This window comes from Berghia stephanieae, chromosome 8 (genome assembly GCF_034508935.2).
Source record: "Berghia stephanieae isolate SIO BIC M18660-M18661 chromosome 8, UCSD_Bste_1.3, whole genome shotgun sequence".
NCBI classification, from domain to species: Eukaryota; Metazoa; Mollusca; class Gastropoda; order Nudibranchia; family Aeolidiidae; genus Berghia; species Berghia stephanieae.
In genome coordinates this window covers 47,663,599-47,689,731 of record NC_088367.1, presented here as the reverse complement: position 1 = coordinate 47,689,731, position 26,133 = coordinate 47,663,599, and the positions used below count along the sequence as shown (strand labels likewise).

Below are 26,133 nucleotides of genomic sequence, written 5' to 3'. Positions count from 1 at the left end.
AAAAAAGACTTAATTTGTCACCGCTAAGCTAATATCATCATTACAACAATGCATAAATTTATGGAAAAGCGTAAACAAAAGAGGGCATAGAGAGGAATGGGGAATAACAGAAAATTTTGTTTTAATAGAATCAAACTCCATTGACATTCAGGAAGACCATCTTTCTGTCTTCTTGAAAATACAGGGCGTCCCAAAAACCTATACACAGTCAAAATAATTATAAACGTGAGATTTAATGAAAGATAACTATTATTAAAAATGGGTTAAAATGCAGTTGAAGAACAATAAAATAGTACAGATCAATATTTTGGGGGTCCCGATACTTGGCTCAGTCGGTAGAGCACTCGCTTCAAACGCAAGGGGACCCAGATCAATCCCGGGTGCAGTACAGATATTTTTCCCGACTCCCTTGTCCACCAAGCAGTGAATGGGTAGCTGAGTCTGTTAGATTTGGTGGAAAGTACTTTGCGATAGACTAGTGTCCTAACCAAAGGATAGCAAACAATTGCTATTGTCCATTTCACGCTATAGAAACCGGGATAAACTCTGGTCTATGGGCCGAATTGCTCTGAACGACTACTTAATAAAAAAATAAAAACATTTTTTATACATGATAAATAATTAAATTTTATTAAATGACACGTTTACAATTATTTCTAATGTGTATACATTTTTCGGGACACCTTGTATACCATTTAGTGTTAAATTCCAACTGCGTTTTGTTTTGATTTGTGTATTAATGGAGTCAAATGTCGACAAATCATCTATAGAATTATACATCCAAATGGCAGCCAACTTTACAAAAAGCTTTATAAAACAGGACACTCTAACACCCACTACCGTCATGACCCCAAAAATTGGCAGGATGTTTGGACTATTATCAAATATTATAATCTAGATTCAGAGCTTTTCTCTCGATTTGTCCAATCCTTGTTTTAATTTGCTAGACAAATAAATTAATTATATATGCCAGGGTCACTTCCTTACATATAAAAAGTCAAATTTATTTTTTTAAAAATCAGTCGACCTCGACTGAGGATCGAACCTCAGACCTTCTGATTACCGGTCAGACATGCTACCATAACATTATAAAAAATATCTCCCCCCCCCCCTTTTTTTTCTCTATATTGCCAAATCAGGACAGTCAGTTAGCTGCTATGTCCACCATTCATATAGGGGTTACTGCGTCCAGATGTAAAAGAAGGTGTAGAAGACTTAAATAGAAAGGAAGATAAAGTGAGTAAATGTGACTCATATATAAGGGAACAACACAAAATAAACGTTTCAGCCCTTGGCCTTCGTCGGGAGACAAACAACATAACACAAATATGTAAGGCAAAATGTTGTTTGTTTTGTGTTGTTTCCTTATATATATATGAGATAAATAATAACGTGAAGTTGAATTCATCTGTGGTGTTTCAATCATCCTGTTTTGTTGATAAAGGGGAAACCCGAAACGTTCATTTGATCTGTTTTTGTAATTAAATTGAAGCTTACATTCAATTTCACGTTATTATTTATTTCTTCGAGCTTCGAGCAGCAACATTTACACTTATATATGTGAGTCAGATTTACTCACTTTATTTTTCTCTCCATTTCATTGGTTCATTTAGGCATCTCTAGTTTTTGAGAAGACTTATAGAAATGATCCTACATGAAAAGACCTGTGTTCTCGTTCAGAACCAAAAAAAAAAGGGTTGGGGGAGGGAGGAAGTCTGACAGTCAATCCGAACCGAAAAGGAAAAGTACTGAATACGTGGACCACTCCCAATGACAAGAGAAATACAGACAGGAGCAATGACTGGCTATCTTTCTAATCAGGAAAATGGTTTTCAATTGCTCATTTTCACAACTTAAAAAAATAAAACCAAAATCAAACTTGAGCTTTTATAATATGGCGCAATATCCACTAAATGTGCTCAAAGCGCTTTACAAAGGGCCCCTGGCCAACAGCAATACATAATATGTAGGAGACGTGACACCTCGTAAGGCGATATTACAATTTTTTTTTCTGACAAAGACAATGCTGTTAATGGCCAAGAACTCATTTTCACCTAAGTACATTGAGAGAATGTGAGTAAAGAGTCTTTTCCAATGACTCAACTATGCACCACTCAGAGCGGGGCTCAAACCCAGGTCCTTCCGGTCCTAAAAATTTCGATATTGTTTCCACTATCTTAAGTTTGTTTTCAAAAATTAAATAGTGTTATATATTAATCATAAGGCCAAAAACTTACTTTTAATTTTGAAAAAAAAAAAAGGAGCTGTTATATAAAAGTTGGATCTGCAAGCAAGGAGCACGAAACAACAATCAAAATGGCGAGGACAGCAAAGGTAGGATTTGCATCTGATAAAAAAAAAAAAGAGATGTACTTACTACTTTGCCATTGTGCTGGTATCCGTTGAGGTCAGGTGGGCAGATCAAACTGTCCATCTCAGGCTCCGATCGACTCCTCTTGTGGTTGAACAGGCCAAATTTACCCTTCTGGAAAATACCAAAGAAGTGGGGTCATAAAATGATAAGCAATGATTTTTGAGAATATTTAAAAACAAAACAAAAAAGAACCCAAAAAGGAAAGGAAACAAAATTCCCCCAATAAGACACAAAATATGAAGATCTCAAAATAACACAAGCTAGAAAATGCTAATCATAACTTCATTTCAGGCATTTATCAACAAAGAATGAAAACAATTCAGCATGCATGAGAAGTTATGCCTTAACCTCAACACCATAAAGTACCAAGTACAAGTTCCATCCACTACAGTTGGGGCCTTGCGCTTACTCTAACTCACAAATGAGCTGCTCTTATAGTGACCCAGTGTAAAACTCGTCAATTGAAAATCAAAAATTTAAAAAATAAAATGAAATAAAATTCCATTTATTCATCATCAGGGAAAATAATGAAGTTATGGTCAGATGTACGGGGAAGATATCCAGCAACTTTTCTCAAATTTCAGACTTTTTCAACTTGACTAACTGTTAAAACTATTTGGAAGTGAAATTAAGGTTTGATATTTCCCGAAGATGTACAAAAAGGGTTGATTTAATCATTTATGACAAGAACTCATTTTTGATAAAAATTGACGTTCTAACTAAAGTTGCCAATATCTCAGTTCAAACCTTTTCACCATCTAAAGTGGGGAAGACCAAAACAACCTTACAAAAATGGGGACTTTCTTCAGACTGCCGATGTCAATGTGGACACATGGCTCAAAACATGGACCACATCCTTCACTAGTGTGAACTTGGACCACATATCAGTGATATGGACCTGAGAGGCTGCACCCCTGAAGCCATCCAATGGATCCACCACTGGCGCGACACGATATGATGACATGCACTGACACATTTTATTATAGTGGTGTTTCTTATTCGTGGATGTCAGGATAGCTCTTCCGACTCTCCGGGAACGGCCCGAATCATCACACATCCCAATCCACTCTAACATAGACCTGGTTCCACCTAGCCCACAAACCAACCTTGATTTTGTTATTGTGGAGCAAGGGGACAAATCCGGGCGTTGCCTCCAGCTCTCTCTTCCTCTGCTGAGTTTCTGCCCCGATGAGTCCGATGAAGTGGGAGTTGAGGTGACGACGCAGCAGAGTCTTACTAGCAGGTATGGACAGGAGAACAGCAAACAGCTCGGAATTGAATCTAGGCTCGAGTACCTGTTGGGATATAAATAGGGCAGCAAGTTTAATATCTTAATCTTCTAAAAGGCTTCCAACGATAACATTTCCTTTCAATACCTTTTACAAGACATGATATTTTTAAAATCTTAATAAATCCAATTTGTATTTAATCATCTTAGTGAATTCAATTCATTGTTGATCAATTTCTTTAAAATTAAAAAAAAAAAAATACAGCTTTTATATAGTGCATTATCCACTAAACATGCTCAAAGTGCTTTACAACATAAACACATAACACAAAGACATGTTAGGCGACAATACAATTTTTCCAACACAGAAAACGCTGTGCAAAAAATTCTAATTAAAAAAAAAAAAGACCTCTATTTGATACAGGAGAGTATTCACCACAATGCCTTTACTGACAGGTTCTTAACAACACTGTCATATTGACAGAAAAATCTCGGGTAAGAATCAGTGCCAGACAATACAAGAAAAAAAACCATCCCCCCAAAAAATGAGCTTTTTACACACTTGATCAGACCTTTATCTTACACCAGTGCCTGCTCCCTACTTTATCTGAGATACAGTGTACAAAAAAAAAAAAAAAAAAAATAATTGAGCTTTTATATAGCGCAATATCCACTAAATGTGCTCAAAGTGCTTTACAAGGGGTCCCTGGCCAACAGCAACATTTAACATGTAGGACAGGACATAACGCCTGTTAGGCGATATTACAATGTTTTGGACAAGACAACGCTGTTAACGGCCAGGTACTCATTTTACACCTGAGTACAGTGAGAGAATGTGAGTCAAGAGCCTTTTCCAAGGACTCAACTATGCGCCGAGCGAGGCTCGAACCCAGGACCTTCTGATCCGAAAGCGAGTATCATACCACAAGACCACATAGCCGCACATATTTAGGAGTGGTGGATGGCATCGATCATCGCAGACCATCTCTCTCCTGATCAGGCAGAGTTGCCATAACAATCAGGTCATGGGTTTGAATCCCCATCGCCGCAGAGGTGTTATTCTCTATTGTCTTCTGGCACTTTTGTATATTTACTTTATTTCTTGTTATTACAAAATAACCTGAGCTTTTACATAGCACAATATCCACTTAATGTGCTCAAAGCGCTTTACAAGAGGACCCAGACTAAACATGTAGAATGAGACATGATGCCTGTTAGGCGATATTACATTTCTTTCCGGACAGAGACTATGCTGTTGAACGGCCAGGTATTCATTTTACACCTGAGTACGGTGAGAGAATGTGAGAAAAGAGCTTTTTCCAAGGACTCAACTATGCGCCGAGCAAGGCTCGAACCCAGAACCTTCAAATCCAAAAGCGAGTGTCATATACAACAAGACCACATAGCTGCACAAATAGTAATAATAATAATATATCTTTATTGTCCCCAAAAAAGTGGCAATTTGTCATTTTGTTACACATTTATAACAATACAATATTGACATAGACACACTCACACAAGATGCACACTAGTAACATAGTAGTTATCGTAAAAAAAAAAAACAAACAAAAAAACCCCCAAAAAACAACTTCCCAACTTACCATAAGAGCTCCGTGCACCCCACTTCCCCGTAGGTTTGGTGCATACTCTGACAGGTCTATAGTTCGCAACCACTCCATGACTCGGTGATTCGTCCACAGCACGACCTCCCCTGGAATTGACTCCATTTGTTTGTGTTGCTGGAGGGTTGGAAAAAAACCCCCACAAGGGTAAAGATTACTGTCTAACTGCTTACAACTTCATTCAAAACATTTCAGGTTAAAATAATTGAACTTGACAATTTATAAAGTGATACTAACTAGGCTGCTAGAAGCTATGGACTGTAAAACATAATAAACAAAAATGGATATAACAGCTTCAAAAAAGAACAAAATACCAAAGATGGAATGTTTCGGGCTCAAAACCCTTCTTCAACAACAAAAAACAATAAAGACATAAATACATTACTAAATTCCAGATAGACGACAGAGATATTTTTTTAGTAATAATAATAATGATAATAATAATAATAATAATAATAATAATAATAATAATAATAATAATAATAATAAATAATGATGATAATAATAATATAATAATAATAATAATAATAATAATAATAATAGACTCTTATAGAGCACATGGTATCCTCAACCATGAGGCTCTTGGTGCTTTACATCAACACAAAACAATATAGAAGGTACATGACATCAAAAAATAAATGTTTTCAAGGATTTCTTGAACACAGACAATGATTTGGATTCTCGGACGTTCTGTGGAATGGTGTTCCATATAGACGGACCAAAATGAAAAAAGGACCTTGTTCATGACTTTGTACGAATGCGTTGGATAGCCAAACGGGTGGTGTCATTGGAAATAACTGTGACACTATGACTGTACAATTAAATAAGAAAAACCCTTCGAAGATTTTTTTTTAAATGAAAAAAATTGAGCTTTTATATAGCGCAATATACACTAAATGTGCTCAAAGCGCTTTACAAGGGGTCCCTGGCCAACACCAACACGTAACATGTAGAACGAAACATGACGCCTGCTAGGCGATATTACATTTTTTTTGGTGACACCGAGTCAACGCTGTCAACGGCCAGGTACTCAGTTTACACCTGAATACGGTGAAAGAATGTGAGTAAAGAGCCTTTTCCAAGGACTCAATTATGCGCTGAGCGAGGCTCGAACCCACGACCTTTCGATCCAAAAGCGAGTGTCACACCACTAGACCGCATAGTCGCACAAGATGACTCACCTCTTCTGGTACTGGCCTTCTCCTGAGTGCATTGGGGTCAAAGTTGTTGAGTCTGAGTGCCTGAATGCCCCGGCGTATTGACACGTGGTGGACCTCATTAGAAACCTTTAAATGGAACAGATCCTCCTGGAATAATATCAACACAGAGAATAAGTTAGAAACCTTTAAATGGAACAGATCCTCCTGGAATAATATCAACACAGAGAATAAGTTAGAAACCTTTAAATGGAACAGATCCTCCTGGAATAATATCAACACAGAGAATAAGTTAGAAACCTTTAAATGGAACAGATCCTCCTGGAATAATATCAACACAGAGAATAAGTTAGAAACCTTTAAATGGAACAGATCCTCCTGGAATAATATCAACACAGAGAATAAGTTAGAAACCTTTAAATGGAACAGATCCTCCTGGAATAATATCAACACAGAGAATAAGTTAGAAACCTTTAAATGGAACAGATCCACCTGGAATAATATCAACACAGAGAATAAGTTAGAAACCTTTAAATGGAACAGATCCACCTGGAATAATATCAACACAGAGAATAAGTTAGAAACCTTTAAATGGAACAGATCCACCTGGAATAATATCAACACAGAGAATAAGTTAGAAACCTTTAAATGGAACAGATCCACCTGGAATAATATCAACCCAGAGAATAAGTTAGAAACCTTTAAATGGAACAGATCCTCCTGGAATAATATCAACCCAGAGAATAAGTTAGAAACCTTTAAATGGAACAGATCCTCCTGGAATAATATCAACACAGAGAATAAGTTAGAAGCCTTTAAATGGAACAGATCCTCCTGGAATAATATCGACACAGAGAATAAGTTAGAAGCCTTTAAATGGAACAGATCCGCCTGGAATAATATCAACACAGAGAATAAGTTAGAAACCTTTAAATGGAACAGATCCTCCTGGAATAATATCAACACAGAGAATAAGTTAGAAACCTTTAAATGGAACAGATCCTCCTGGAATAATATCAACACAGAGAATAAGTTAGAAACCTTTAAATGGAACAGATCCTCCTGGAATAATATCAACACAGAGAATAAGTTAGAAACCTTTAAATGGAACAGATCCTCCTGGAATAATATCAACACAGAGAATAAGTTAGAAACCTTTAAATGGAACAGATCCTCCTGGAATAATATCAACACAGAGAATAAGTTAGAAACCTTTAAATGGAACAGATCCTCCTGGAATAATATCAACACAGAGAATAAGTTTATGTTAACACTTTGGGATTTGTTTCGAGAGTGAAGATGTGCTTGAGATTTGCATAAGAAATACAGATCTGCCACAGAAAATGAACAAAAATTTGTTGAGACAATCCTAAATTTGAGATTTATATAGCGCAATATCCACTAAATGTGCTCAAAGTGCTTTACAAGGGGTCCCTGGTCAACAGCAACATTTAACATGTAGGACGGGACATGCCGCCTGTTAGGCGATATTACAATTTTTTTTGGACAAAGACAATGCTGTTAACGGCCAGGCACTCATTTTACACCTGAGTACGGTGAGAGAATGTGAGTAAAGAGCCTTTTCCAAGGACTTAGCTATGCACCGAGCGCGAGGCTCGAACCCAGGACCTTCCGATCCGAAAGCGAGTGCCATCCCACTAGACCACATAGCCGCAATTTCATGATATGGACAGAAAAAATTGAATCAAAATTAAAATCTCAAGATTCCCACACTTACTTATACATATGATGAGTGAGCACAGGGGAAAAGCAGGGCAGTCACTTTCTGATTTTGGATGTGCTGGGGGAACTGTTGTTTTTGTTTTCAGGGGTTTTATGGCGCTTGCAACACATTAAGGTCATATCAGCGCCAGTAAAAAGGAAGAAAATGTGATAGTAAAAATTTCTAGAATTACAATTAGAGCACCCAAGAAAAGGTAAGATAAAGGGGGATTGAACAACCATTAACAAACAACCATAACCAATGCTGATGGTGACAAAAAAGGGAAAAAGTAGGAAAATTATGTACGGTTTTATTTACGCCACATGTTTACTTCACTAACCCCCCACTTTTAGAGCCATTGAGATGATAAACTACTCTAGCTGTCTTCTGGATAGTGGGGAAGCTGCACCAGTTTGTTCCACCACACATCAAATCTCTCAAAGCCAGAACTTTTGATTAAGGAAAATGTCATTTTTTAAAAGGAGGAAATTCCTCCTCTGACACAAAAATCGCGGATTTCCGCGGATCCGAGGAAAACCATCAGCACTGCATAACGAGGACCACAGGAATTACGTACCACCGTCAGACTGTTAAGCATCCTGGCATCAACCCGTGCGTCGTAGAAAGAGTCTTTGTACTGTGGTAGACCTATGTCATCCAGCCACCCTGTGTGGGACAACAATGGTAATGATGTAACGATGACGATGATAATGATGTAACGACGATGATAATGATGTAATGACGATGATAATGATGATGAATGATAATTATAATAATTATTTTATAATAATAATAATAATAATAATAATAATAATAATAATAATAATAATAATAATAATGATGATGATGATGATGATGATGATGATGATGATAATAATACTAATAATAATAATAATGATAATAATAATAATAATAATAATAATAATAATAATAATAATAATAATAATAATAATAATAATAGCAATTAAAATGCATTGGAGGATATTGCCCTATATGAATGCTCATGCATTTTTTTTTTCAAATTTAAAAGAACATAAAAAAAATAAAAATAAACAAAAAATAAAAATGCTTGTAATCATTTAACAGGGTGTCCAGGGAAATCCAACCTTAAAATTTCCTACCTAAAAGTGAAATTTCCTACCAAGTGTTTTATCAATTCTTGCCATACCCACAGTGTTCTATATGCTTCAAAAGACAATCCTACTTAAAATAGGTTTTACCACCTCAATACAATCCATATTTCAAAGTAAGAGCAGAGGCGAGGTGAAAATGACTGGTCACAAAAAGGAGGAAATTTCTCAGCGCACAGATCATGACCCATCCATGAGACTATAATCTATAAATTTTTTGACAACATTCGGAAAAATTTCAAAAGTTTAAAAACTGACAGCAACATAAAAAACTAATCTACTTAGAGAATGGTATCATGTGATTATACAATGTCAAAAGCCATCACCAACCCCCATTTTCACTTTTTAAAAATACTCTTATGAATTGTTGGTAGGTATGATGTGGTAGTAAGTTATGGCACTAGTGGTAGAGATGATAAGTGTTGTATTGGTTGTAATGGTTGTAGTAGTGGTGATTGTGATGGTGGTAGGGATGATGATGATGTGGCAGTGGTTGCAATCGTGGTGGTAGGGATGATGATGTGGCAGTGGTTGCAATCGTGGTGGAAGGGATGATGATGTGATGGTAGTTGTAGTAGTGAAGTGGTGGTGGTGGTAGGTATGATGATGGTATAGTGGTTGTACTAATAGTGGTAGTGTTAGGGATAGTGATGTGGTGGTTGTTATAGCAGTGGTGACATTGGTGGTAGGCATGGTGATGTGGTGGTGGTTGGAGTAGTTGTGGTGGTGGGTATGATGACGTGGTAGTTGTAGTGATGGTATGGGATGTGGTAGTGGTGGTGATGGGGATGATGATGTGGTGGCAGTTGTAGTAGTAAAATAATAAAATTGTGTGCACAGCAGTTGTCCTTCATATATTTTTGACATCTCATTTTAAGCAAGAAATTCCTCGTTTTTCTCATTTTACAGGAAATTTCACCCTCAATCTCATTATTTCCAACATTTCCGACCAAGTATGAAATTTCTGACCAATTTCCAACTTTCCGACTTCCCTGGACACCCTGCTTAATGCTTTTTTCATCTTTTAATAATGCGAATCCTAAACATCCAAATATTTTGTAAATGGAATATAATATAATGATTAAAATGGGACTGTAACTTACGTGCCACAAAATTATGGTCCAACTCCTCCATGAGGTCAGGCCGTGAGGCGGAGATGGCTTGCATGGCCAAGGTCAACTTTTTACGGTGAAGGTTGTTTTTCATACCCAACTCCTGGTAGGGAGGGAGGGGGGAATTAAAGATGGATGATGGATGGTGAAACGACTCAGCTCAGATCTCGTTATACAAGTTATATGATATGATAAATTTTAATATAAATATACAATAGGACCAGCTCAGATGGAATTCTTTCAGTAACTAACTAAAACAAAACAATCGTCTTCCCATGTTCCTAAGAAACAAAGAGTGCTTAAACGTTCGCACAGTCAACATTCACACTCACGTACAAAACATGCACAGCATAAAATGCGTATCTCTATAAAGAATTCTAACATAATCACACACAGCCGAACAAAACTACATTCACACATAGTCAAACTACTCCAATACAATACAATACATGTTACAAAAGGGGGGTGGATTAAAAGGTTAAAACTAGGGAAGACTACAGGGTCAAAAAGGGCACACATCACAAAATTGAACTTTATGAGTAATGCCCCTTAGCACAGAAGAACCAACTTGTCACAGAGCTAAATCGGGACACCTATATGCCAAATTCTATCATAACCCAAAACAGCTGTATACATGGACTATTATACAGGGCTGTTTTTTTTTTAAACTACCCAATATAAAATTGGGGGCGAAGTGGCAGAGTGGTTAAGTCACTGCACTGTGACCCATAAGGTCTCATGTTCGAGCCCTGCTTCAGGCACTTTCATTTTTTTTCCTTGAGCAAGATTATTAACCCCCAATTTGCTCACTTGGACAACGTTGGTGATTCCTGTTGACATCAGACATCTTGTTTGATGAATTATCTAAATTCCTTCATGGAATGCCTGGTGACGGCATCTTATTATGTCATGGCGGAAGGGTATAATTTTTTATTTTTTAAAATATAAAATTGAAATAGCTTAAAAACTAGAAATGATAGAAACATTTAGTTTTTTTTTGCATAGTTTTTCATTAAAAAAAAAAACAACAACAGCATCTCTGCCATACCATTACCAGAGCTGCCAATCCCATCTGATGAGAATGTGTACAATGGGAACTCAAAATGGGGGAGATTTCATAAAAATGGACAATCCTGAAATCAATGGAAACTAAACATTGTGAAAGTAAGAGGACGGTATCCTTACATGAAGTCACACCGCACAAGCTCAATGCAGCAAAATGATGTTCTCAAGACTATAATCCAATCCTTTCAGAATTCTACCTCCCAGCATGAAGATCATAATTGGTCAAAAAATATATGAATATCCACTTGGTCACCAAGGTTTCTCAATAGGCTAGTAATAATCTGAAAATGGGTACAATCTTGGGGGAAATGTGTACAAGCGTACAATCACTGAAAATGAGTACAATTCCGCATTTTTTGCGGTAGATTGGCAGCTCTGCATTCCACCCATACAGATCATTCCTTACCTTTTCCAGGTCGTGCTGAGAGCACCGAAGTAACTGCTCCCCGTTCCGGACCCACCTCTTGCAATCCCCCAGGTACATGTTAAGGCCGATGTCGTTGAGCCAGGCCGTGATACGATCTGTGTCCCAGCGGGAGAACGGGATATCTGTGTTCGAACTGACGGAGGGAAAAACAAATCAAATCTCAGTCGTCATTTATGATAATACGAATGTGAAACACCATATCATTTAATTGACAAATACCAACCCTGTACAAATAACTGTACGCTATGTGGTCTAGTGGATGACCCTCGCTTTCAGATAAAGGTCCGGTTCGACCTCGCTCTGCCATAGTGAGTCCTGAAAAGACTCTTTACTCACATTTTCTCACCATACTCAGGTGTAAAATGAGTAATATCCACTAAATGTGCTCAAAGTGCTTTACAAGGCGACCCTGACCAACAGCAACTCATAACATGTTGAACGAAACACGACGCCTGTTAGCGATCTTACAATTTTCATCCGACATGAGCGAGGCTCAAAACCAGGTCCTTCCTATCCGAAAGCAAGTGTCATACCACAAGACCCCATAGCCGCACTATGTTTTGTTTGTTTGTTTTTAAGGGTTTTACTGCGCTTGCAACACATTTAGGTTATATCAGCGCCAGTAAAAAGGAAGAAAATGGGATAGTGAAAAGTTCTAGAATTACAATTAAAGCACCCAAGAGAAAGGAAGACAAAGGGGAACTGGGAACAAATAGGGATCAGATGCAGATTCCAAGAGCAAACCATCAATGTACTTAGTTTGAGATCACCTATAAGTCTCATCCGGACACAAGCACAAAATCCAACAAAGAGGAGTACACTCAAATGCTTACATTATAAATTCAAAATAACAAATATAATAATACATAAAGAGAGATGATTTACAAAGAAAAAAAATATCCTCTCCCAAAACAATAACTATGCATTTGACTGTTTCCCTCCCAGCTAGGACTCAGGCCAGGGCTAGGAAAAACCAAGTAATCTCATTCCGAGACAAAGACAGAAAGCAAATTGGAAAACAGATATAGGGGGATAGAAGACACAGTAAGTGCCACCCTGCCCACTATGGGAGGCCAGGATCCCCACCCAGTAGCCGCACTATGTGGCTATGTTAGTAAGTTAAGTGTCATTAAGACCAAAGGTACTCACATTCTTCCCTTGACGTCTCTGTTCCAAGCCAATCTAGCAGTAGCCGTCGCTCTGACACCTCCTCTTCTAAAATCACCAGGCGGGGAGAGGTTGTTCTCCCTTCGGTCTCGAGAGCCCTCCAAATCCTGGGAGCTGCTGCGTTTTAAACGGCCAAACAGTCGCCTCAGACCTCGCCTCTTCTTGCCCTCACCTTGGCCAGGGCCGTAGTGTTGAAGGCCGTCTTCATCATCTGTCACTACCTCAGAGTGAGCTGGAATGGGGGTTTTAAGAATGGACAAATTGGAAAGGTTATAATTTACGGAATAGGAGAAGGATGGATGGATAGATAGATATGACAGATGAATAAATGGATGGATGGATGGACGGTTGAATGAATAAGTAATGAATTTATCTTTTTTGGTGTTGAACTTCATAAAAATAATTGACCTTAACTTTTAAAAAAATATATAAGAAAAGGTGTAATGAATAAAATTCACATCAGAACTCAAATCAACATTAAATTGAATAAAAACACTATAAAAATTCCATTTAATTCCAGAAAATTCAAATGAACACACGATTTGACTGTAAATGAAACATGATGATGCGCATTGAAAATGGTCATAAAAATGCGAGATACAAATGTTCACAAGTATTTATTATTATATTTATCTTTTTATTTATCCAAGGTGACCAACATTCAAACTCTGCTTTGGATAAATTATTTTCTTTTCTTCTTTCCCCTTCTGCAATATTGTTAGAACCAAGGTGTACACATTTGCAAGTCTGATAACCGAACTCAATTATGGGCTTGATTTAACATTGTTGTAATGGACAATATTTTGCATTGGTTTGAACGCATTTCCATTACACAATGAGCCCGTAACAATTTGGGGTTATCAGACCTACAAATAAGTACGCATCGGTTAGAACCCATTTCCACAAATGATCACAGACTAGAACTAAAATAGAAATATAAATGTCACCACTGGCGACCGAGTCCTAATTTAAGGGGGGAAAACTCTCACAATATGTTCTAATTCATAAGATTTGCCGGGTCAGTTGGAATGACTCTTATGGAGTAGAGAATCGACAATCTTGTGGTCTTTTTTTTTTTTTTTTTAAAATTATAATAAGAAAGCTATCAAATCAGCAAAAAGAAATAAGTTGGACATAGTTGGCTCTTGAGAGGCCAAAATGATAACAAAACAACAAAACAAACATAATAATAACTCTCTCTCTCTCTCTCTATCGATCTATCTCATACATACACTATAGTTCCTGTTCAGATACACATGAAGACACATGCACACATCCAAAGACAATGACAATATGACATCATGACATCTACTAATCACATTCACATTCCAGCTCAGATCGCTACAACTAGAACAACTCTATACATTCCAACAGACATAATAATATCATTAAAAAGGCATTCAGGAAAACACATGGTTTAGTAGTAACTTTTAACACACTCTGGATTAAACAATGACATACACACATACAGGCAATGGCACAGGATTTTAGTCGTACCCAGTCTGAAAATGTGACAGGGCTGTCTGAAGAGAAGTACAAAGAGAGAAAAAATACTAATAAATAGAAAGGCAGAGAAGTAGACGGAAATTGAAACACACAATACAGACTAAATGACAGGCCGACTAACAAAACTGAAAAACTAGGAAAGACTAGCCGTATGCTGGCACTTGTGTCCACCACCCCCTGCGTGCGATATAATCAACTAGGAGGTTTACACAGTACTTCGCAGATACAGATAAAACAGAAAAAAAGATTATTTTTTTTCTATGCTGTAGGTGCTTCACCACTTTTAGGCCATAACACCACTGGTCATAAAAACAGGCATTGACCTCAAGTCTCGCAAAAGGCCTTGGAACTCCTCAAAACTACACTCAGAGACAAAAAAAGTAACAGTGCAGAATTGAATATTAAGACGAATATACAAGCAAGAAAAGAACAGACAAAACATTATATAGATTATCCAGAATAACCATAAATTTTCTTTTTCTTTTAAATATGCACATCTACAGTAATACTCAGTTTGACAGAGTCAGTCGGTTCATTTGACAAAGAAGAATAAGAAAACAGATGAAGAAATATAACATTTGACAAAGAAGAATAAGAAAACAGATGAAGAAATATAACATTTGACAAAGAAGAATAAGAAAACAGATGAAGAAATATAACATTTGACAAAGAAGAATAAGAAAACAGATGAAGAAATATAACATTTGACAAAGAAGAATAAGAAAACAGATGAAGAAATATAACATTTGACAAAGAAGAATAAGAAAACAGATGAAGAAATATAACATTTGACAAAGAAGAATAAGAAAACAGATGAAGAAAGATAACATTTGACAAAGAAGAATAAGAAAACAGATGAAGAAATATAACATTTGACAAAGAAGAATAGAAAACAGATGAACAAAATAAACATTTGACAAAGAAGAATAAGAAAAAAGATGAAGAAAGATAACATTTGACAAAGAAGAATAAGAAAACAGATGAAGAAATATAACATTTGACAAAGAAGAATAAGAAAACAGATGAACAAATATAACATTTGACAAAGAAGAATAAGAAAAAAGATGAAGAAAGATAACATTTGACAAAGAAGAATAAGAAAACAGATGAACAAATATAACATTTGACAAAGAAGAATAAGAAAACAGATGAAGAAATATAACATTTGACAAAGAAGAATAAGAGAACAGATGAAGAAATATAACATTTGACAAAGAAGAATAAGAAAACAGATGAAGAAATATAACATTTGACAAAGAAGAATAAGAAAACAGATGAAGAAATATAACATTTGACAAAGAAGAATAAGAAAACAGATGAAGAAATATAACATTTGACAAAGAAGAATAAGAGAACAGATGAAGAAATATAACATTTGACAGAGAAGAATAAGAAAACAGATGAAGAAATATAACATTTGACAAAGAAGAATAAGAAAACAGATGAAGAAATATAACATTTGACAAAGAAGAATAAGAAAACAGATAAACAGATATAGCTATGGACAGACAGAGATGAGCGAATGGTTAGTAACATCCAAAGCAGGTCACAGTCAAAATAAGAACATTTTCATTTAACACAGACTAGAAACACACCAGATAACGACAATCCAAAGCGGCAGCCCCAAATCCAAATGTCATCACAAAATAATTTTACACAAGAATATTGACAGCACAGACTCGTCTCATTAAATAAAAACAACACAAAAAAACAAACAACAAAACAAAATATATAACAAAACTTTTGTCTCTTGTCAAATATAGTCCATCCATTCTACCTCTCCCCCCCCCCCCCCCCCCCCGCCCTGCCCGCCCTTCCCATTCTCCTAAAGCAGGTTTCCCCCCCCCCCTTTCTCCCCACCTAAAGGACTGTTCCACAGAGAATCAAACCAGATAAATCGTCTCCCTATTAACATTTCATTTTTTTGAATCTGTAGTTACATCTTAATCATCATAGATGGTAGGTATTTGTAGAAAATAAGGTCAGTGTATTACTCCAAAATGATTTTTAAATATGATTTACAATTGTTTTTACTTTAATTTTTTAAAAAGTAATTATTTCATTATTTAATAATTTATATTTTCAATATTGATAAACAAATAACTTTTTGATGATTGGTATGATGATGTACAATAGTAAATAGGCATATAAATCTATAACTATTTCAAATCATTGATTTTCAGTTCGATTCTGATGCAGGGCTTTCTATCAATTTTACCTATTTTTATATTACTTAATATTGGGAAGTTATGAAACCAAGAATTTACTAAAATATCTTTAAAAAATCCAAATTCAAAACCTGACATATGAGAAGAATTCTTAATTTATGTTAAACTTCTAAAGTATTATTTCTTATGTCAAAAGTCCAGGAACAAATTTTCACAACTATAAAAAGTATACAAGCCGATGAACCAGAGATGATAACTTATAATGCTTGAGAGTAAAAATGAAATAAAAGAATCTGGCAACTCCTTCCCGTTTTTGGTCACGGGCCGATCTAAACTGATTGACATCTCATTTCAAATTTCAATCTTTAGGCTAATTTCAGTCAATTTATCGTATCAAATTAATTACAATTTCTGTAATTTACTTTGGTTTGATCACAACACGAAAATCAGCTTTTAAATCAAATTTCGTTTCGATTATCTTAGTATAGTCAGCTGATATGATACACTCAACATTGCTTCTAAAGTATATTTTATCTTATCTTAAAAACATCTGCTTTATAAACGTCTGACATTATTCACCTCATCCATGCAAACAAATTTCTTATTGACTGTTTTTAACTTATGAATATCTCATCCCTCTAATTGAAATGCTGATTGCACAAAGTAAAATGGGAGGAAAAAAAAAAATAAATTGTGTGACTAAGGCTTTTAACTTTTAACTAGGGGATGAAATGGCTCGGTCATCAATGAGCTTTTTTTTTAGACCTTTCACACTTTGTGATTTAGTTACATCTAAATATCGCTTTGATATTTGTATAATATTATGTAGAATGCCGTTTTCATGCATTATTTTTGTTCCTGTTCTCCCTAAAAACTTGATTAAAAATCAGACCAAGGACCTGAATATAGGATCTATGGAACTAAATTTTCCTTTTCAACAAGATTTATTGAGTCAAAGAGCCGAATGCAGTTCTTTAGCTGTAGCCAAAACTTCGTAATTATTACTAATTTTTCGTAGTACAAGGCAGATCCGCATTTATACCATATTATAAAATCAAACATAACCATTGTGATTAAATCATATTTCTCTATTGTTGTCATTTATCATGTTTATTAACATTCCCTTTTTAAAATAGTAAAAATGTGAAGCTCTTTTATGGGGGAAAATCTACCTGTAATTGGGAGGTAGGGAACAGGGGCAATCAGGTGAGGAATTTCCCAGATCAAATCAGGAGGGTTGGCAGATCTGCTAATGATCATTTTGTGCAGTTTAAACTTGTACAGGGATGCCAAGTCAGGAAGCAAAACTTTACTGAACTTTTACACAAACACACATAGACCGACCCCTTTCTGAGTGCTGAACTCTTGTAAAAAGACATTATGTACAAACTTTTTTTTCTGTCTAGCAGAGGTCACTGGAAAATATACTGAGGGTTTATAACAGACTGAATTCCATAAATGTATGGAAAATTGGCAACCTTGGTTGTAAATACCAGAGATTTAACAGTGCTGATGGTGACAAAAAGTGAAAAAGTAGGAAAATGTTGAACGATTGCCTTTAAGCCCCATTTTTACTGCACTAAACCCCCCTTTTAGAGCAATTGAGATGATAGACTATCATTGATACTCTAGCTAACTTCTGGAGAGTGGGAAACTGCACCTGTGTGTTCAACCACACATCAACTCTCTCATTGCTAGCACATTGTTTTGAGAAAATGTAATTTTAAAAAGGAGGAAATTCCTCCTCTGGGCTCCAAAATTGCGGATTTCCGCGGATCCGAGGAAAACCATCAGCAGTGATTTAATTACAGTGGGAAAAGTTTGGATATCTGAGTAGAGTGGTAATTTTAAGGTGGCTGGTTGGTAATAATTATACATTTTTATCTCATGTTGTATATTTACATTTCCCCTCCCTTTATAAATAAATGCTATACAGATTACACTGATAGTTGGAATGTACATTTATTTGATATGAATAGATGATAGCGGCCAACTTTGCGGTGATGGGCAGGCACTGTGTGCCTTTTGCATCTTATGGACTTGAACTAAAACTTGGAACTTGACAGAAAGCTAAAACGGGTACACTCTCACATGCACTACCGTCATGACCCAAAATGGAGGTTTGTTTTGGACTGTTATAAAATATTATCTAGATTTAGAGAGATATACTCTCTATTTGTCTATCTCTCCTTATTTTGATTTGCTTTTGAGAGAAGAGCTATGAGAAAATCCTGAGAGTTCCTTATTTGGAGCACAGGAATAATAACATTATTTTAGAAGAGATAGAGGATCGAGCAGGAGGATGGGAACCACTGTTGTCAATGGTCAAAAGAAGGAAATTGTCATTGGTTCGGACACACTATTCGCCATGATAACCTGTGCAAGACTGCCATGTCACTGGAGAGGGACAGAGGAGGAGAAGAGGAAGACAGAAAAGAACTATGGCAAGTCAACATCAAAGAGTGGACAGGACTGGATTTTAATAGCCTACTGGAAAAGGTCGGAGACCGTGATGGATGGTGTAAGGTTGCGAAGTCTGCATCCCGTATGTTCCCCCGATGAACAGCTGGTCATGGGATTGAGTGAGTGAGTGAGTGAGTGAGAGTAGTCAAAATTCCTGAGGCAGGATCATTTCCTTACATATAAACAGTCATATTGTTTTTCTTTTTTAAATCTATTTTTCTTTTTCTCCAGATTGTCAAATTGGGACAGTCCCGATATTATCAGGACCACAGTTGGCTGCTATGGATAGAATAATGACCAGGTACCATACAGGATGATATTTGATGATACACAATACAATGTCCACATCACAGAGAGATTGTCTCTCCAATGCCCTAGTTGTAACATTGACATGATTCACATCCCACCGTAGTCCATTTTGTCAGTGTCCTATATAATATACTTCAAAAAATATTTTAAAATAAATCAAACACTGAATGTTTTGGGTTCAAAACTTTCTAAAGAAATTATCTCATTCATCTGTAGTGTTTCATTCATCCTGTTTTGTTGATAAAGAGGAAACCCGAAACGTCCAGTTTATCTGTTGTCGTATATTAAATTGAAGCTTTCATTTAATTTCACATTGTTATCTTTTTCCCTTACAAAAATATGACCAGTCTGGAGAGAAATGATTTCTGCTTGAACCGTATCCATAACGGGAAATACCGAAAAACAAAAACAAAAACAAACCAACAAAACCCCCCAAAAAAAAAAACAAACAAACAAAAATAAAGACAACAAAATAATCAGAAGAATTTCTTACTTACCGAGTCAAAATAAAAATGAAATCAAATTAAACAAAAACTCAAATTATAAAAATTAGTTTTAAAACAAAAAAGTTTTAAAAAAAAATTAACTACAAATCCACAAAGATTCCTTTTCAAATTGAAAGTAAAACAAAAACAAAAATTCTTAATGATTAAAAAAACAAAAAAAAACAAAAAAACAACCATATAATGTGACCATGCAATGTGTTGTGTTGGGGTCAAAGGGTCAAAGGTCAATTCAGGCAAGTGAGGAGTTATGCTCAATACTAGTAATAATACAAAGTACAAAAAATATTGCATCCCTGTGGGTAAGAAATTGCTAGTGATGGTAATGGAAAGAAGGAATACGTCCGGATATCATTCACCAATTCAAGATGGAGGACGATGCAGGAAGTGGAATTGTGGGGTCACCTAGATTTGGTGCGGAGCAACTCCTCTTGCCGGATCGAACCCGCATCAACGTGCGGCCCAGGCCGAGAAAATGTCCCCGGGACGAGTGGCCCCTTTTGATGGAGGAGGAGGAGGGTCCCGGTTCTCTCTCTCTCATGATGTCGTCCTCGTGACTACGATGGAGGTGGAGACGCTGCTGTTGCTGTAGGTACTGGTGACTGTTGTTGCTGCTGGGAGGTAGAAGGTGGTGGTGTTGATGTGGTAGTGGTGGTAGGTGTGGATGTAGTGGTGGTTGTGGTTGTGGTTGTTGTTGATTGTGGTGGTGGAGGTGGTGTTGGTGGGTGTGTTTGGGTAACGTACCATAACCCGGGGAGATCAAACTACCTCCCCCTCCTCCCCGACTTCCCAGGGTATTGTGGTGTAAATCTCCTTTCCCTGGTGGGGCCTGGACATGCGAAGAGTTGGGGAAGGGGGGGGGGGGGGGGGCAAGAAAAGATTCAATCAATAATGAGTCTATCCAAACAAAACAAAAACAAAAAAAAAAGAAAAAGAAAAAAATGTATAATGTCCATGCATCGCTTGGATATTTTATTTGTTTTAACAATTATATGTTTATATGCGACTATATGGTCTAGTGGTAGGACGCATGCTTTTGAATCAGAAGGTCCTGGGTTTGAGCCTCGCTCGGCGCATGGTTGGGCCCTTGGAAAAGACTCCTCTTTACTCACATTCTCTCACCGTACTCAGGTGTAAAATGAGTACCTGGCCGTTAACAGCGTTGTCTCAGTCGGAAAAAAAAGGTAACATCGCCCAACAGGCAGCATGTTTCGTTCAATATGTTACGTGTCAGGGACCATTTGTAAAGCCCTTTGAGCACGTTTAGTGGATATTGCACCAAATTAATGCTCTACTTTTTTTCCCCTTAATATTTGCAAAAACAACACGGTATTTAAAAGTCTTTTGACCTACGTAACCCAAAACGATTATGATAATAAAAAAAACCCAAGCCAGATACAAATTTGATACAAAGCACAAACAGGCAATGTGACAACACCTTTAGTGAATAGTAAAGCCTGAATGCAAAGCCACCCCCCCCCCCCCTTCCCCCTTCATTCCCAAAACTTTCCTGCCCTGACCTAAAAAAAAAACATACACATACTCACCTACAAACAAACATACATTAGCAGTTAACCACACAAGCAAATAAAAGAAAAAGAGATAATTTAAAAAAAAATAAAAAAATTTAACAGATGAATATGTGTCATAATGGCCATTTTAACATATAATTTATTTCCCCACATAAATAAATGAACAGAAGTGGATGTGGATGTGGATGCTCGTAGAGGCCCTTATGCTCCACAAGGAGAGAAGAGGATTAAATAAGCAAGTAAAAAGGATTTTCAAAAACGAAAACAAATGTGACCCACAATCTCAAATGGTATTATGTCGGGATAAATCGGGTGATGGAAAGTGGATTGACAGCAACAAATATGAAACTAGGGGTTACTTTCTACTTGTAATGGTGGAAAATAACTAACATTTCTTGCATTAGAAAAGACTTGAATTTCGTATTTCTCGTCATTTTATTTCTAAATCAACTTTTCGAAGTCGGATTCATCCCGACATAATACCGTTTTGAGACGAGGGGTCACGAATTACAGGATTTTCCCAGGAAAAAAAAAGAAATTCGGGAGAGTCGGGCATGTCTGTTTATGGCTCTTTTTCAGACAAAGGGGGACTACTCACCTTGCCAGGTATGAGGTTTTCACAGCTGTTCGATCTGGTAAGTCCCATGGCCTGTCTAGAGTTAGCTCCCATGGCCATTACAGGCGGCGTGGAGCCGTTACTGGTTGTACCGTGAAAGCTGGCGTTGAGACGGCTGGTCTCACTGGACCCATGGACTGGAGGGATAGTGGGAAAAGTTGTCGTAAATTGTTTGTTTTTGACGAGTTTAACAGTTTATGTGACAAAATGTTGCTGTTTAAAGTTTTAAAAAGTTTCGAAAGTTTTTAAAATGAAGGGAAAAAAAAAATGCAATGAACTGATTATAGTAAATGATGGTGTTATGGCAAAGAGGTGTTGGGGGGGGGGAGGTGTTACTTAAAATGATTTATTCATCTATTCCCACATTTATTTAATGTTTATTTGATTTCTATCTTTGTTTTATATTTGTTTTAATAATAATAATAATAATAATAATAATAATAATAATAATATAATAATAACATACAACTATAATAAAATAATCATATAATAATAACATTCCAATATAAAAATGATACGCATGAACTTAACGCATATTATACGTTAATATGACGCAACCTGACCAGGTGTGCTGGTGGCACTGGGTGATGAGATGTAATGTCTGCCATCCCCTCTGTCTTCTACTGACAAATGGTTGGTGCTGGTGGCCTGGACAAAGATGCAATGGCAAGTACAGGTTATGGAAGGATAGAAAATATAGGTTATCATATTTTATTTTTTTAAAATGTTTCTCGTTTAAAAAAAAATAATAGTCCCTTGAGTACAAAAGCAGGACTTATCCCAGATTCTGCAGTGTTAAATTGATAGAAGCAATTGCTTGCTACTCTTTGGATAAGATGCTATTCTGTCGTAAAATACTTCCCACCAAATCGAATAAACTCTCAAACCTGGGACTTTAACGAAGACTTCATGAAGTTCCAGGTTTGAGAGTTTTTGCCAAGATGAAGATCATTTAAATTGATTGATATTTGAAGGACAAGTTTTCTGGCCAAATTTTTAGATACATGTTTTTCCAGCTTACAGGAGTTAACAGGTTAACAACAAGTAATTATTTTCATAACTGTTAAACTGTCTGGACTGTCAGAGTCAAGAGTACAAGGGAAGGGGAGAGGAGGAAATAATATATATATATATGTGTGTGTGTGTGTGTGTGTGTGTGTGTGAGTGTGAGTGTGTGTGTATGAGTGCATTTGTATAAATGATCACGCCTATGCATGAGTACACGTGTGAGTGAATGTGTGAAATGATTGCTGAAGTAAAGAGATAATATACTCTTTTATTATATCGATTAAACATTGTATTAGTAATGGCAGTTAGAAAATATGTGAAATGCATGTGTGTGTGTGTGAGTGGATTTGTGTATATGATTGCGCCTATGCATGAGTACACGTGTGAGTGAGTTTATGAAGTGATTGCTGAAGTAAAGAGATATTTTGTTTGTTTGTTTGTTGCTTTAGGTCTCTTCCAACACAATTGAGGTTATATGAGAGACCGCTGAAACAAAAAAACAAGCAATCTAACAAAAATAGTACAAATGTAAATCAAAATCATAACCTAAAGATATCATAAGCTAAATTATAAATAACCAAGAACAAACAGGCAGAAGATTTACAGAAAAAAAAATATCCCCTGTCAAAAATACAATCACAAACCAAAGAAGCAGGATAGGCTAGTAAAGAGAAGAAGAAACGACATCACTATCGGATCGTACACCCATGCGAACATCATAGGTATATGATTCAAGGGTGATGCTCCCATCCAACCACCCATGAGTAAAGAGATAATAATATACTCTTATATTATATCGCGATCGATTAAAGGTTAGGCGATTAAATATTGTATTATTAGTAATGGTAGTGTTAGAACCGAAGCTTTACCCATTACGCTATATAGCAATGACTATCCCGCACAAATATTTGGGCCTCTTTTTCGCTCACGAAGTGCCTGAATTCGCGACAAAAGATGGGACGAAGCCGTTTCGTATATGCTATTTTTAAAAATTAATTACGACGACTGAAAGTTGGCACACAGTTAGAAAAAAAGGTCATTTTAGATTATGTCAAGCGACAAAACTCGTGCGATTACCAGAAGACCGTTAAAAATATATTTTTACTCTTTGGAGTAAAATATTTCTAAAACTACCGGGCGTGTAGGTTTTGTCGCTGACAAGGTAATACATGAACATTTCTTCTTTTTGGTTTTAAAATTTCATATGAATATGACGAGTACTTTTCCCGTATTTTTCAAAACACTATCCTAATTTGCTTTTCATTCGTAAAAGACAAAGCCATTTTGCCCCCCTACAGCCCGAATCACAAGTTCAAAATGATTTGGCACCAAACTGACGGCTGAGCGCGTCGTGGCAAAGCGCTTTCTGATTGGTTGACCTCGTTTTAAAGTTCAGGACTAGTCAACATGTCTGCGCGGTCTCACTGGCAGAGGGGTGTTTATCATCTGCCATTGCGTTTGGGTTCAATAAACAGCTGATAATTTGACTGTTTAATTTAAAAGAATTTAAGAAATTATAATGTTAAAAGTTTTCGATTGCAATATGATCTACAATCTCAGCATGGGTTTAATTATTGTGTTCCAAGTCACGTTCCATCAGTAACCTTTGTCCCCTTGTCCAATTTATCTTTTCCTTCTATATTTCTTTCGTTTATGTACGCAATCTCTCTCTCTCTCTCTGTCTCTCTGTGTTATATACTCATTTCTTAATATATTTCTCTGTGTGTGTGTGTTACACTAAATTCTCTCTCTCTCTCTCTGTGTGTGTGTGAGTGTTATATACCATCCAGCTCTAAAATTATATAAGTTAGAACTCTTCTACTGTTTTCAGCATATTTTCTATCAAATTTTCCCTAAAATTGCCAAATTTCAATCTTTTAATCCACTTATTACGCAAGATACAACCAAAGGTCGAAAAAAAATGACGAAAAAGCGTCCCATATTTTCGCGTTTTTTTCCTCTTTGCGGGTCATCCAAATAAATGACACCTTTGAAACTGCGTAACTTGTTTATTTATGAATGGATTTTTAAAATTCAAAAACATTTTTACTCAGTGGAGATAGGGCTTTGATTTCAGACAAAAATTTTCCTCAAAAAGAGGAAAAAGATTTTTTTTCATAGTCATTGCTACGCTATAGCAATTTACAAGAGCTGACAAGAAATGATATTAACTTATATATTATCTTGTATGTAGATATCATGCAATTATTATCTTAATCTGGTTATTTTCTATATGGATGGATGCTCCTGTCCAGGCAGGCTGACTTTTATTCATTTTTTCTGTCTGCCTCGTTTTCCACTCATTCATACACACCTTTTTAAGATTTCTATCATATACTCCCCAATTCATAAATGTAAATAAGGTGCTGACCTAGTTTTGTCCCCCTAATAAATTATCTTTACATCACTTTATTTAATGATCTTAGGACCCCCCCCCCCCCCTCCCCTCCCCCTCCCAACACACAAAAGAAGCACTGCTGGTCATCAGAAGCTGAGTAACATTAGATTAATTAAATTGATCAAGATAAGTTTATACATGTTTGTTATTGTTATTAATATGTGGCTAAATATGTCAATCATATCGCCAGCCATAATAACCTTAGGCATAGCGGACGGACTGACAATTATATAGATGGATGTTATTTGTCTCGTGTATATATATATAAATATATATATATAGATTGAAATAGTTGTTATTGGTGTTATTGTTATTTCCATCAACAACCTTCTCCCCCCATCCCCCTGCCTCACATTTGATTGGTCAGGTCTGAGATTTGGGTTGTCACCTACAGATGGGGTGGTGGACGAACTGTTAGAGCTTGTGTCTCCATCCTCTATGTTGGCTAGGAGCTCTTCCACCGCTGAAGGGGGAAAAAAAAGAAGATAAAAGAGTATGTATTTGAGTAGATAATAATCATATCATGACAAAAATCAGGAAAAAAGAAGATAAAAGAGTACGTCTTTGAGTAGATGATAATAATCATATCATGACAAAAATCAGGAAAAAAGAAGATAAAAGAGTA

At 36.3% G+C, this 26,133-nt stretch overlaps 1 protein-coding gene across 16 annotated transcripts in view; it reads right to left on the bottom strand.

Moving 5' to 3' along the window:
• LOC144978795 (liprin-beta-1-like) overlaps nt 1-26,133 on the bottom strand; it is a 246,700-nt gene that overhangs the window by 9,048 nt on the left and 211,519 nt on the right. For 8 of the 16 annotated variants that reach the window (XM_078925292.1, XM_078925291.1, XM_078925290.1 and 5 more), the window contains 12 exons: nt 25,862-25,971; nt 22,666-22,750; nt 22,085-22,239; nt 20,360-20,783; nt 12,988-13,237; nt 11,818-11,971; nt 10,338-10,449; nt 8,682-8,770; nt 6,406-6,531; nt 5,204-5,341; nt 3,481-3,669; nt 2,378-2,485 (listed from right to left, as the gene is read on the bottom strand). In XM_078925292.1, coding sequence (XP_078781418.1) covers nt 2,378-2,485; nt 3,481-3,669; nt 5,204-5,341; nt 6,406-6,531; nt 8,682-8,770; nt 10,338-10,449; nt 11,818-11,971; nt 12,988-13,237; nt 20,360-20,783; nt 22,085-22,239; nt 22,666-22,750; nt 25,862-25,971 — 1,940 coding nt within the window. The remainder of the gene's footprint in view (nt 1-2,377; nt 2,486-3,480; nt 3,670-5,203; nt 5,342-6,405; nt 6,532-8,681; nt 8,771-10,337; nt 10,450-11,817; nt 11,972-12,987; nt 13,238-20,359; nt 20,784-22,084; nt 22,240-22,665; nt 22,751-25,861; nt 25,972-26,133) is intronic. The other 8 variants (XM_078925293.1, XM_078925301.1, XM_078925303.1 and 5 more) reach the window with 3 other exon arrangements.